The 12759-nt window shown below is 39.0% G+C and overlaps 1 protein-coding gene across 1 annotated transcript; it reads right to left on the bottom strand.

Moving 5' to 3' along the window:
- Positions 1 to 731: 731 nt before the first annotated feature.
- Positions 732 to 12577, bottom strand: LOC580621 (F-box only protein 8). Its single transcript, XM_780669.4, has 6 exons — positions 12492 to 12577; positions 7777 to 8120; positions 3178 to 3304; positions 2769 to 2887; positions 1855 to 2039; positions 732 to 1137 (listed from the first exon to the last, which is right to left on the bottom strand). The coding sequence occupies exons 2-6, from the start codon at positions 8025 to 8027 to the stop codon at positions 935 to 937; spliced, it is 885 nt and encodes a 294-aa protein (XP_785762.1). The 5' UTR covers positions 8028 to 8120; positions 12492 to 12577; the 3' UTR covers positions 732 to 934.
- Positions 12578 to 12759: the final 182 nt, after the last annotated feature.

Below are 12759 nucleotides of genomic sequence, written 5' to 3'. Positions count from 1 at the left end.
TGATTTGTAGGGGTAATTACAAATTAAAAAAGAGAGTAGTGTTCGTGTCTTACTTCATGCCCATTTATAAAGTCTTTACATCATAAGGGCAACCATTGTGCAATGTAACCCACAGGACATCTTAATTTAATTATTTGAATATCATGAGAACAATGAAATCTCCAATTCCCTCGGAGCAGACAGAAAAACTGTCCGCTGAAAGCCAGAAGGGCAATAATACATATACGGTCAAACCTGGCTATAAAGACCACCCAAGGGAAACAGATATAGTGGCCACTGTAGACAGGTGTTATTCATTTCTTGAGAGACAAAACACATCACTATAGAAATTTGGCCTTTCTAGACAGATTCTATGACGAATAGTTCTTTCCCAAAGGAGACAAAATACATGGCCACTTTACAGAGGTTGCTTTTACAGCGCTGTGGCTGCTGTACAAACAGGTTTGACTGTACACCGTTTCCGTTTCCATGGGAACCAGGAGTACCGTAATACTTTGTCTACCATTGCTGGGGGCCATCCAAGAGCATGGAACAATAGATGATTTAATGTCTTATATAATTAGGCAGGTGCATGGCTGTCCCTGAACTCAAGTGGGAAAGGAATCATTCAGTACACTTGATGATCCCAGTAATGGCGGCTAACACTCCATGTTCAGCTCTCTGAATCAACATCCTTCTGTTTCTCAATTGATTAAGTATTTAGTGCATCTTCAGCTGCGTAATGGTCATCCCTTTAAATCACTGTGATTTAAAAGCCGCCAAACCGCGAAAAAGCTGAAACAAATACTCACGATCACAACACTGCCACAAGCTGTGCTTCACGTCTATACCAGGTTACGTTCAAATCGACTCAACACATATAGAAATATGTTCAATCTAGTTTACAGAGTATAAAACAGTATGAAAAAGTCACTGCAAGGTTTTCAAGGGGGCCCTACTCAATCCACTTCTGTGGGGCGATGTGGCCTACAAGGTAGATGTTGTCATAGAGATGACCCGCGAGCTCATCCCCTACCTCTGTTGTTGCCTGCCGAACGTTCCTGATGAACTCTCGCTTGGACATCTTGTTTTTGACATGTGGGCTGGTCAGGTCAACCGAGAGGATGATCAGCGAGTAGGACAGAATACAAATGGCATCTAAATTGGAAGATGGAAGGAGAAATTGGATAGTGATAATATCATTACCGGTAATATTAGCTTCATTTGTATTTAGAGCTGCCAACCTCAACTGAACAAAAATCTTATTATTTTCCAAAAAAAATCCTATTTTCGATCGATAAGTACTTTCTCACTGCGGAAATGCGTTTTTTTTTTTTTTTTGGAGGGGGGGGTTCCAATTTGCATAAGTTCCTACATACAGGAAGAAATTTTTTAATGGACGAATGGTTGAATAAGCATGATTTCATCATGACTGATATGTTTGATGAACCAATGACATTCCCCAAATTGCCGATGTGAGATGCTATTTGGGCTAATGGGCTATTTTTTTAGGAAAAATCGTACTGTCGTATTTACTTCTAAAAATTGTACGAAATATGATAAAATCGTACTGGTTGGCAGCTCTGTATTGTGCATGTATTAATCCAAGGGGATGCTCAGTGTATAAAACAAATATTGACTACTTATTCATTTATTAATTAAATAATTCATTTATTATCTTTTGTGGATGGGGTCATGATTAACCTGTAGATTCTCTGTGATCTTGAGACTGAGCTGCGCCCCTTGTCTTCATCTTAGGGTACAGTACACTTCCGGGATCACCTTGGGAATAGTATTAACCGTACCCCACTGCCCTTCAAAGTTGTCAATAAATGCAGTCTATAACTTCCTGAATCAAATTGCAGAAATCCGTACCTTTTGTCATGCCGCAGTCAGGGTTGCAGTTGATGAATCTCTCTGCAAACTTCTGAAGAAGCTCATTAAGGTCTCTGCCACTCACACTAGGCGAGTCAACGTTGGAGAAGAATGTCCTGAGAGCATTAGGAAGGAACTTGTTGGCGTAGTCGTCCAGCTTAATGATCACCTCCAAGATGTCCTGCCTAGTATTGTTAAATGGACATATTTGACATGATATAATTCCTAATGGTTGATCATGATATTGCACTCGAGAGGCACTACAGGGCAATTACTAATAAAACTTGCTGCTTGTATTATTTCTGTAGAACAGCAAATAATGAAATCCTAATTATTGCCACTCTTTTATCTTGTGAAATTATATCATCCCTCTACGACATTGCGGGACAAAATTGACAAAACAATGTAATTGCCATGCCGAGAGATGAACCTAACGACCTTCACATCTCCAGCTAAGCATGTCAAGCTCACAGACAGTTTTGACAGTTTTGGTGGGGAAAAAGTAAAATCTAGTCTCACATTGTTTTCCTTGTATCAAAAGATACATGAGCGAAATCATTTAAAAGTCCATCAGTGACTTTTAGTGTAAATATCTAAAAGAAAGACTTAAGGCTTATACACTACCCTATGCTGGGACCCTCCAACTCCGACAGCTTACAACAACAATGTCAGTGCTTCATTCCGTGATAGCCTATGTGTTGCGTGCACACAACCTTAATAGGTTTTACATGTGTGTAGCGAGTGTAGCGTAGGTTGATATTCTAAGCCAGGTTTATAAACTAATTTTTGCCTCTTGCTTGTTTATTATTTCACTTGAGGAAAAAACTTGAGTATTGCTACTATCTTGCTATTTATCATCTAAAAGCAAAAAACAAAACTAAAATTGGCCTTTAAACCACTCAAACACAGCTTACCTCCTTGAAAGTAAGTCCCTGACGCCTCTACGATGAAGCTTGTTGGTAGTGTGAATAAACTTGGCAATTTCGTCAACATCATTATTGATCAGCTGATGGCTAAATAAGTACTCAAGCCCCTGAAGGAATACAAAATAGAGATGGTTGGCTTCTAATTTTAATACATATCATATATCCTCACTTTTTGTGTCCCATTACAGGTGCCCAAAATCCACTGTCTGGACCCCAAAATATAGAACCTTCACATAGGGCATATGCATACCGACTTTAAATTAATTCTGGACCCCTTCAAACAAGGTTAGTGTGGGGCCCTGGCCATTAAAAAAAGCTGAATGAATCTACAAGTCTGAGAAAAAAGGAAATATTGGACTTGCCAAACTGGATAAAGTAATTTTCTTTGGTTTCTTACCAGATCTGCACTGGCATTGAATGTGAGCGTGGCTTCATCTAGGGTCATGTAGAGACGTTTCCAGGAGAAGTTATCCTCGTTTCCTCTCTCATACGCCGTGACACATCCCCAAGTAGCCCTGCATAACCTGATGGCAAAATAAAGGCTTGTGAAGTGCATTCTATCTACCGGTATACGTTGGGGCTGTTAGGGCTAAATAGGGGTTGTTTGGTGCAGATTCTTCTAAAAGCACCAAATTTGGCCCAGAGGTAGATTATAACATACTTTTACGATTTCTGCCAGACGCCAAGAAGGGCACCCTCTGGGTATGCCATATTGGGCAAATCCAAAATGGCCGCCATCTGAGTTAAAGGCCTAGCGTAGTTCCAAAAGAAAAAGCGCTTGCATGATAATAGTTGGTATATTTATGGGGTTTTGGGGGTCAGAGAACCCGATTATGATGTTCTTTCATCGATTTGAGGTCTCCTTGGGGCTGCCATACTGGTCATATTGGTCAAATCCAAAAATGGCCGCCATCTGATAGTTACAGGTCAAGTGTAGTTACGAAAGGAAATGGGCCAGTATGATAAAAGTTTATATATTTATGGGTATTCGGGGTCAGAGAATCTGATTATGATGTTCTTTCATCCATTTGAGATCTCCTCGGGTCATACTGGTAGTATTGGTCAAATCCAAAATAGCCGCCATCTGAGTTACAGGTCAAGTGTAGTTACGAAAGGAAATGGGCTAGTATGATAAAAGTTTATATATTTATGGGGTATTCAGGGTCAGAGAAACTGATCATGATGTTCTTTCATCGATTTCTCCTTGGGGCTGTCATACTGGTCATATTGGTCAAATCCAAAATGGCCGCCATCTGAGTTACAGGTTAATAGTAGTTCCAAAAGGAAAAAAGCAAAAATGATAACAGTTTATGTATTTATGGAGTTTTCGGGGTCAGAGAATCTGGATATCATGTTGCTTGTATCAAGTACAGGTCTCCTTGGGGCTGTCATGCTGGCCATATTGGTCAAAAAAAAAATGGCCGCCATCTGAGTTAAAGGTCAAGCGTTGTTCCAAAGGGAAAAAGACCAGTATGATAAAAGTTGATAAATTCATGGGGTTTCCGGGGTCAGATAATCTGATTATGAAGTTCTTTTTTATATCAATTTTATGTCACCATCCTGTCCTAAGGCTACAATGGAGTCCATTTCCTGGTTGAAGAAGATGAGGGAAGATGCGCCAAATTCACACTTGAGTGGGTATAAATCTTGGCCTGCGCCCATATGTTTCATCAATATGCAGACTTTCCTCTGTGAAATGCATAATAAATTTGTTTTCGAGGGTTGGCAAGGAAAATAGATAAATAGTAGAAACAGACCATGAATAAAGAAATAAACAGGTTGTTCGATTTGTTTTGAAGCATTACATTCAAAGACACGGACAGCTTTATCTTTATTATCCATATAAATAACGTCTATAATCACTGTCAGATGGGAGATAATACCAATACGAAATGCATTAAGCAACGTCTAGACATAAAGGTTAAATCTCAACTTTATTTTTCTCATTCTTCTTTACATTTCAAAGCGTTGCATGGGATCTTAATACTGTTTTTTCTACATACATCAATGCTCCCATTTAAGCATACTTTAGATCTGGTCATGCTTCGAAAAGTTTGGCCTAGCATTTTGCTTCTGTTGATGATCAAATAAAGAAAGCACCCTTTATAGATCAGGGAGAGTGTGAAAAAAGCACAAAGTAGGAGCAATGCAATTTAAATATCAAGGGATGGATTAGAGTTTATTTCTAAAATGAAATGAAATGGCTATTTTATTTTCAAGAGTCCTTTCACTTCATTTAAGAAATAACCTCTCTTTATATCTTAGAGACATTTTCTCTTGAAAGTCAAATAAACTCGGGCATCCTGGGCTCTGCCAGGCCCCTAAAGCTGTGCCATATTGTATGGATTTATTGGAAAGCAAAATAAGCCCAATAAATAATTTGTATATATATATATATATATATATATATATTTAGTTCTCCTATGCAAACTTTCCTCTGTGAAATGCATAATAAATTTGTTTTTGAGGGTTGGCAATGAAAATAGATAAACAGTAGAAATAGACCATGAATAAAGAAATAAACAGCTTGTTCCATTTGTTTTTAAGATATTGGCACACAAAAAGCTGGATTTAGCTCATGCTGCAATCATAATTAAACCTTTAGTTCAGTCAGGAATCACATGACGTGTACAAGAGTGTTCAATAAATCAATCAATAAATAAATCAGTAATATCATTTAAAACAAAATTTAATGATGAAAGTTATATTTCGTCTTCAATAATCGTTAAAGGCAATGTGAATTAATAAATATAATATTCATTTATTCAGCCTAATCAATGCTTGACTAAATAAATTTAAATTATAGTTCGCTTTATTCTAAATAGTGAATGACTTTAATAGGCCTACTAGATAAATTGGATTGACTAAATAAAGTAATAATCCATTAAACACGCGGTTTGGTGAATACAATTTTGGAAGTTAGAAATGTTTTTTCAGAGTAAAAAGTGTCTATGGATCCCTGGGGACTTGGATCACGATAAAGCCGATAATACTTTACCGATGACCAGATTCCAAGTAAAGTTTACTATAAAGAACCAATTTCGACATTCAGAAATGATTTTCGGTGACTGATGTGTCAGATGTGATCATTCACAAAGGAAAGGCCAGCACACAAAAACAAATTACAGTTCCTCTCTCAGCTCTCTTTATGTTCATGTGACCTTTGTAAAAGTTTGTTCCCGATTTTGGCGCATGCAGAGTGTGCAATTACGAACTCGCTTATTGATAAAAGAACATCATAATCAGATTATCCGACCCCGGAAACCCCATGAATTTATCAACTTTTATCATACTGGTCCTTTTTCTTTTGAAACTACACTTGACCTTTAAAGGGAAAGTCCACCCCAAAAATAAGTTTGTTTTGATAGAGGCAGAATAATAAGAAAATCAGGTGAGTGAAAGTTTGAGCAAATTCTGAATGAAAATGAGAAAGTTATGAATTATTGAAGTTGTGATCAATCAAACACAAATTGGCAACTCTATGACGTATCATGCGAGCTCAACTTCCATTTGCTCAGTACTAAAAAAATCTAAAATTTTCATTTTCCCTCAAGAAAAATTTCAACCATACATGCACCCTAAATATAATAATTGCAAATATGTTTCTATACTCCCCCTGCAAGGAACAAATATATATTCCGTCATCAATAACGAAGAAAACATGATTTTATGGAATATTATGCACAAAGCAAATGAAGGAGAGCTCGTATGATAAGTCACAGAGTTGCCAATTTGTATTTGATTGATCACAACTTCAATAATTCATAACTTTCTTATTTTCATTCAGAATTTGCTCAAACTTTCACTCACCTGATTTTCTTATTATTCTGCCTCTATCGAAACAAACTTATTTTTGGGGTGGACTTTCCCTTTAACTCAGATGGCAGCCATTTTTTATTTGGCCAATATGACCAGCATGACAGCCCCAAGGAGACCTCAAATCGATACAAGCACATCAAAATCAGATTCTCTGACCCCGAAAAGCCCCTTTATATATAAACTTTCATCATACTAGCCCATTTCCTTTCGAAACTATACATGACCTGTAACTCAGATGGCGGCCATTTTGGATTTGATCAATATGACCAGTATGGCAGCCCCAAGCAGACCTCAAATGAATGAAAGAACATTATAATCAGATTCTCTGACCCCCAATACCCTATAAATATATAAACTATTATCATACAAGCGCTTTTTCTTTTGGAACTACGCTTGACCAGATGGCGGCCATTTTGGATTTGCCCAATATGGCTGTCCCAGAGAGCGCCCTTCTTGGCGTCCGGCAGAAATCGTAATAGAATGGTATAATCTACCTCTGGGCCAAATTTGGTGCTTTTTTCTGAATACATGTACAGATACATGACAAGAAGTACGGTAACACTAGGAAATGGAACAAAATAGTATCAAGGCTTGTTTACACAGCATTTGGAAAACAGCCTCATAAAATGCTGCAGCAAACTTGAAAACTATTTCACATGTAAATGAAAGGCGAGTGGGTGTGAAAGAAGAGGCAGTGCACAATCAAAGTTCCTATGTGTACTTACCCGGTACACATCTGTATGAGTAGCTCGTTCATCACATTTTATTTTGCCACAGCAATTGTTTTTTAAATGGTCAAATACCTCACATGTAATGCAGTCATGATAGAAAGATCACCTACGTATTTATGATCCTAAATCATTCTTCCCTCTCTGTATTCATGGTGGACGTGACCCTTCAAAGGTCATACAAAAGAGATAATGTTACCGGTACATATTTTATCTGTTAAATACTTACCTCATTTTACAAAAATTATTGTTTTGAAAATCAATGTTATCCTCCTCGTCTAGATAACAGTGTTCAAAACCTTGATAGTGTTTTTGATTGACTTGTTCATTTATGTATCATGTACTGGTAGACCAGAAACTCTTAATTATAAATGGCATAAGGCATACTTTCTAGGTCCAGACTCACAGTAACATTTTATCACAGATTTTAGCTTTGAAATTGGACCTACCCTTGCCACAGCATCTCGTCGCTGGCGAGCTCCCTCCAGAAGTCATTGACGGTCATCGCCAGGCAGAGGTCGGTGGCAGTGAGGTTTGACAGCACCATCAGTGCTATCTCGGGAGGAAGGCTGATGATGTCAGGAAATTTCTGATGAGGGTCCAGGAAGCTGGGAAACCTTCTCATGTAGCTCCTGCTTCCAACTACGTTCCATGATGTCAGGCTCGGCTCTCGACGAATCCTCCTCACCGCCTGCCCCATGCTTTATAGCTACTCTTGTCCCAGATATTTATTCAGAAAGTACTGCTAAGTACATGTAAGACAGGCTGTCAGAAAGTTGCTTCTGAAGACTTTCTGTCAAGGAATGAAATGAAAACACTGACGCATTAATGATTGATAATTCACGAACACAAAAACAAAGTATACATGTAGTATTGCAGTTGTGGGCAACTAAAGCTTTCAGTCCTTGCTTGAAAAAGACCATACAAATAGTTCAAGAAAAATACAAATACTTCTTCACTGGGCAGGTTCCCTTTCAGAAAAAAATAAGAGAAATGGGTCCTATTTTCATTTATTGCACATTTTCATGATAAAGATTAGTATAATTTATTATTTTTGAGGGGGAAGAGCTGTAAAGCCAATGTCTTGTGATCAGCGCTCAAAATACACGGGGGCGGTGGGCGATTTGCCCCCGTGAGCTACATAATCTCCCCCGTCAGGTTGCTCACGGGGGCGATTGCAAAATTAAAAATCGCCCCCGTGGAATTATAAAATAAAGATTATCTTTTCTGTTATAACTTTAACACAATATTGAGTTTCAATTTTCAAACCTTAAACCAATTAAATAGAACTTAGATTAGCGTGCATGATTTACCGTTCTATGAGTAGGCCTATTATTACCGATTCAGCTCGCAGTGCAGTGCCGCCGTCAGCAGTGGTTATAGGCCTACTGCGCTGTTAGTAACGGTATGTGTGCACGCTGCCGCGCCATGTCTGCTGGAGCTGGAGGCGATCGCGCAAGGGCAGAAACCCCGGCCCCCCACTCAGTGTTATTTAGGGTACGCATTATGCTTGTTCCCTCTTTTTGAAAGTACCCCCTATCTGAGGACTGCCAACATTTCCGAACCCCTCTTTCGCGGGCTTTTCGCAGGCTTTTTCTGCCTTGGAGACCCCCTTATTCATGAAAAATGCTCAATGTACCCACCTAAATTCAGAATAATTTCTCAGGAGTCCAAAAAAACACCCCCTTTTTAAAGAAATCTCTGGGTGAAAAGTTAAAACACCCCTTTTTTTACAATTCTCGGGCCGGACTTTGTCGCACGAAAAGTACCCCTTTACCGGACATTTTGGTAACACACATAACCCCCTCCTCCCCCCCCCCCCCCCCCCCCCCCCCCCCCCCCCCCCCCCGGCCCCCTTGGGCTGCCAAGTGAAAATGTGATGTGCATAGAAAAACGTAGATGCCAGGAAAACAATACAGGGGTTCAAAATAGCAACAACAACAAAAATCGCCTCGCCACTATGCGGCTCGTGGACGATGCTTCGCATGTAAGTAGATGCCAGGAAAACATCACTTACAGGGGTCCAAAATCAGGGGCGAACCAGCCGCTGGCAAGAGGTGGGGGGGGGGACCAAATCTTGAGAAAATATTTAGCGGCGAATCAGCCAGCCAGCTATCGGCGAATGAGCGGGGGGGGGCTGGATAAATGCACATATATTTGTTTAGGGGGGTCCAGTTTTTTGGGAACATTTTTGCGCCTACTCAGCCGGCCGGTGAATATTAAAGCGGGAGGGGGGATGCTGGACAGGAGGACCACTAATCTATTATATTTTTTTCAGGGGGGGGGGGGGGGAGGTAAAGCCCCGTTTTAGCATGACTTTCTTTTTAACTCTTACTTTCACCTATCTCAGATAACCCTAAGTTTTTGGTTGCTGCTTTATATGTAGTTGATAATGCATGATTAAAATAAAGAGAGAGAGAGAGAGAACCACCATCATTTTGCAATGGTTCAGGGTTTGTGTAATGTATATTTGAAACCATTTCTTAGCGTCTCAACCCTAACAAAATAGCAAAACTATTTTTGAGGAAAAGCATTATACTGAACTAAATAAAGAATAATAGCTTTACATTGGCTCATACCAATACTAATACGGGCTAAAGACAATGTGGTATTTGTAAAGAGGTATTCCAAAATGACATTCTGATAATCAACATTTTGTTCTGGTATCATATGTATATACGCATAATACAACTGATCTTTATGATTTCTTAACGTGACATAGCTTCTTCTCCCCCTGCAAACAAAAAAGAAAACAAGGTTATTTAATAAAAGGATCATGCGACAAATAATCATTGTGATTCAAATTGTGCAAGGATTTTGTTTTAATAAGCAATGCTTTTCACCAGAATCTTCTTTGTAAAAACGACCTTTACAAATCTCAGCCATGCAAATCTGCCACTGTGTTGTAAGATCACTTTCAGATTAGGAGAAGTGTATTCTTTAATGAGTATTTTACATTGAATGGAACGTCTCAACTCAGTAAACATGGCTGAGATTTGTAAAAGTTGTTTTTACAAAGAAGATTCGGGTGAATAGCAGTGCTTATTTAAACAAATATTCGTATCAATTTGAATCACAATCATTATTTGTTGCTTAATCCCTTTTAATGACCTTGTTTTCTTTCTCGTTTGCAAGGTGAGAAGAAGCTATGTCACGTTAAAGACATCATAAAGATCAGTGTTGTATGCGTATATATACACAGGCCCCGCGGAACGTTTATCAAAGTGGGGGACTGGGGGGGGGGGGGCTAAAGTATTTACGATCAGGTAGAGGGTAGCGAGCGTAAATTGGTGTGTGGGGGGGGGGGGGGTTCAGGGGTTTTAGGCATTTAATTACGGTCAGAGAAGCACAAATATTTTGATGCCGCATTTGTGTCACTGGCAGGTCAGGGGGGGGCGTTTTTTATTTAATTTTTTAAGGTAAAATTTACGTTACTATCCTATTTTTTTTACCGGTTTGGGAGGCTAGGGGGGGGGGGCGTAGAATCGGACCGTGGATCCGCGCCTGTCCAAAATAGCACACACACAAAATCGCCTCGCCGCTACGCGGCTCAGTAAAGAAATAATGTAAAGGTTGCTCCGAATAATGAGGAGCAAATAATGTGCAGAACGGGAAAAAATCGAGAGAATGTCATCACGGGATGAAAGTCAGTAACAGCTATGTAGCTTGTAAATTTGTAAGAGGGAAAATGCTGATTAAAGTGATAATGATGAAATAGCAAATAATTGAGGAGTATCATATGTACCAATTCAATGGACATTTGTATAACAAAGAGCCCCCGTCAGTACTAAAAGAGCCCCCGTGAGAAGGCTCACGGGGGCTCTTTTTTGGGGGGAAGAGCCCCCGTGGACAAAAAATTAATTTGAGCCCTGCTTGTGATTACTACAAACATAAGACTCAGTCTCACATGCCTGGGTAATCCATGACGATTTACTCTAGTAGTTTTTTAAAGAAATAATGAAAGAAGTAGCTGCCCGTAACAATGGTTATATGCATACCCACTTATATCTGCATGTTATAAGATACACAGATGTGAAACGCAGTACAATTGAAAATATGCTTTAAAAAAAGACCTGTGGGAAACTGCTGCCGTTAACCACAGCATACATAAACAAGATTTAATTGTGACAAACATCTCTTTAAAATAGCATTACAAATCTCATTGAGGTCATACAAAAATTGTTATATTAAAAAACAAGTGTGAACAATATTTATTTGACAGTTTGGCCTTCAGGATTCATGAAATGAAAGAACGCATTTATTTTTCAATAATTGTATTTAGTGCTTCAAATAAAATTCATTGATTTCACATCAATTTGCGCTTTGATTCAAGCACAAAAGCAGGAATCATTTTGCTCAGTAATTAATTGCAGTTGGTAGCACAAAGACAATATACAACATGTAATTTCTTATTCATGCCAGAAATTAATCCACATGTACCTTTAACATGCAAATGCATCCTCATGAATGAATAAAAAAGTAATCTAAATTGGTACGGTCTCAAAAGAAGGGTGTGTTACTCAAAGATAAGGTGGAGGTGGTCCTTCTAGAGATAAAGTACAAAAAACACTCTATTCAAGAGGCCAATTCTCGAATGGAAGAAGCTTAGAGATGATAATTAGACCACTAAGACAATTTTCAAATACCAACTTAGACATGAACTTTCGTGCTCATGCACTGCTCTACCTGTGTAGACAGTTGCTAAAATCGATTTTAATTTATCATTATTGATTTACCAATAGAAGCCATAGGCGTTGTGGCGTGCGCCTGTAATCCAGCTAACAGTGGAAGTTACAAACTGATTCAGCCGAGGACGCAGGTTCGAAACTGAGTCACGTCTTTCGGATGGTGACGTTAAAGGTCGGTCCCCAGACGTAAATAATCATATCTGATTGATACACGTCTGTAAAAAACCAAATACACACACACACACACACTCTACCTGTGTAGTATTATCTTTGACGGATGAAAGAAAACTTTTAAAAAGTCCATTTTTCCAAGCAAATTTACAATTTTCAGAATACCATTGCATTACCAACTCGCGCCGTAGGTAATTTGTTTAACTTATGAAAGCGTCACATTTATGGATATAGTCTACAAGAGTTAGCAGTCGATCTTATCTTTGAAAATTGCCTTTATAAATTATAGTCACAGAAACACTCACCTACTGACTAGTCTGAGCTGTGTACGGTTTTCAGCACAGGCTCTCGATCGGCTCTACAACAAGGAGCGGGAGAGCTCGGCCACGGATCACAGTGTATTTGTTTCGACGTTGCGACCAGTGCAGTGTGTGCATGCAGTGAGTGAGATTTGTCTAGAACTTCTACCTAGGTCGACCTCGGCCACTGCCAGTTTGTCCCAGCCGTAAAAAGCATAAATATAATCATCAGCAACTTCAACCGACTGATAAAATCTGGCGCTCTTTCATACTC

Source organism: Strongylocentrotus purpuratus, unplaced genomic scaffold, assembly GCF_000002235.5.
Source record: "Strongylocentrotus purpuratus isolate Spur 01 unplaced genomic scaffold, Spur_5.0 spur5_scaffold_11, whole genome shotgun sequence".
Lineage (NCBI taxonomy): Eukaryota > Metazoa > Echinodermata > Echinoidea > Camarodonta > Strongylocentrotidae > Strongylocentrotus > Strongylocentrotus purpuratus.
Note: the sequence above shows the minus strand (reverse complement) of the source record. Positions and strands in the feature narration are given on the sequence as shown.

Coding starts and splice junctions, on each gene's coding strand:
- LOC580621 (XM_780669.4), bottom strand. CDS start 8,027: ATGGGGCAGGCGGTGAGGAGGATTCGTCGAGAGCCGAGCCTGACATCA. Junction 3,305..7,776: donor GACGAGATGCTGTGGCAAGG/GTAGGTCCAATT, acceptor TTTTGCCATCAG/GTTATGCAGGGCTACTTGGG. Junction 1,138..1,854: donor TGACTGCGGCATGACAAAAG/GTACGGATTTCT, acceptor CTTCCAATTTAG/ATGCCATTTGTATTCTGTCC.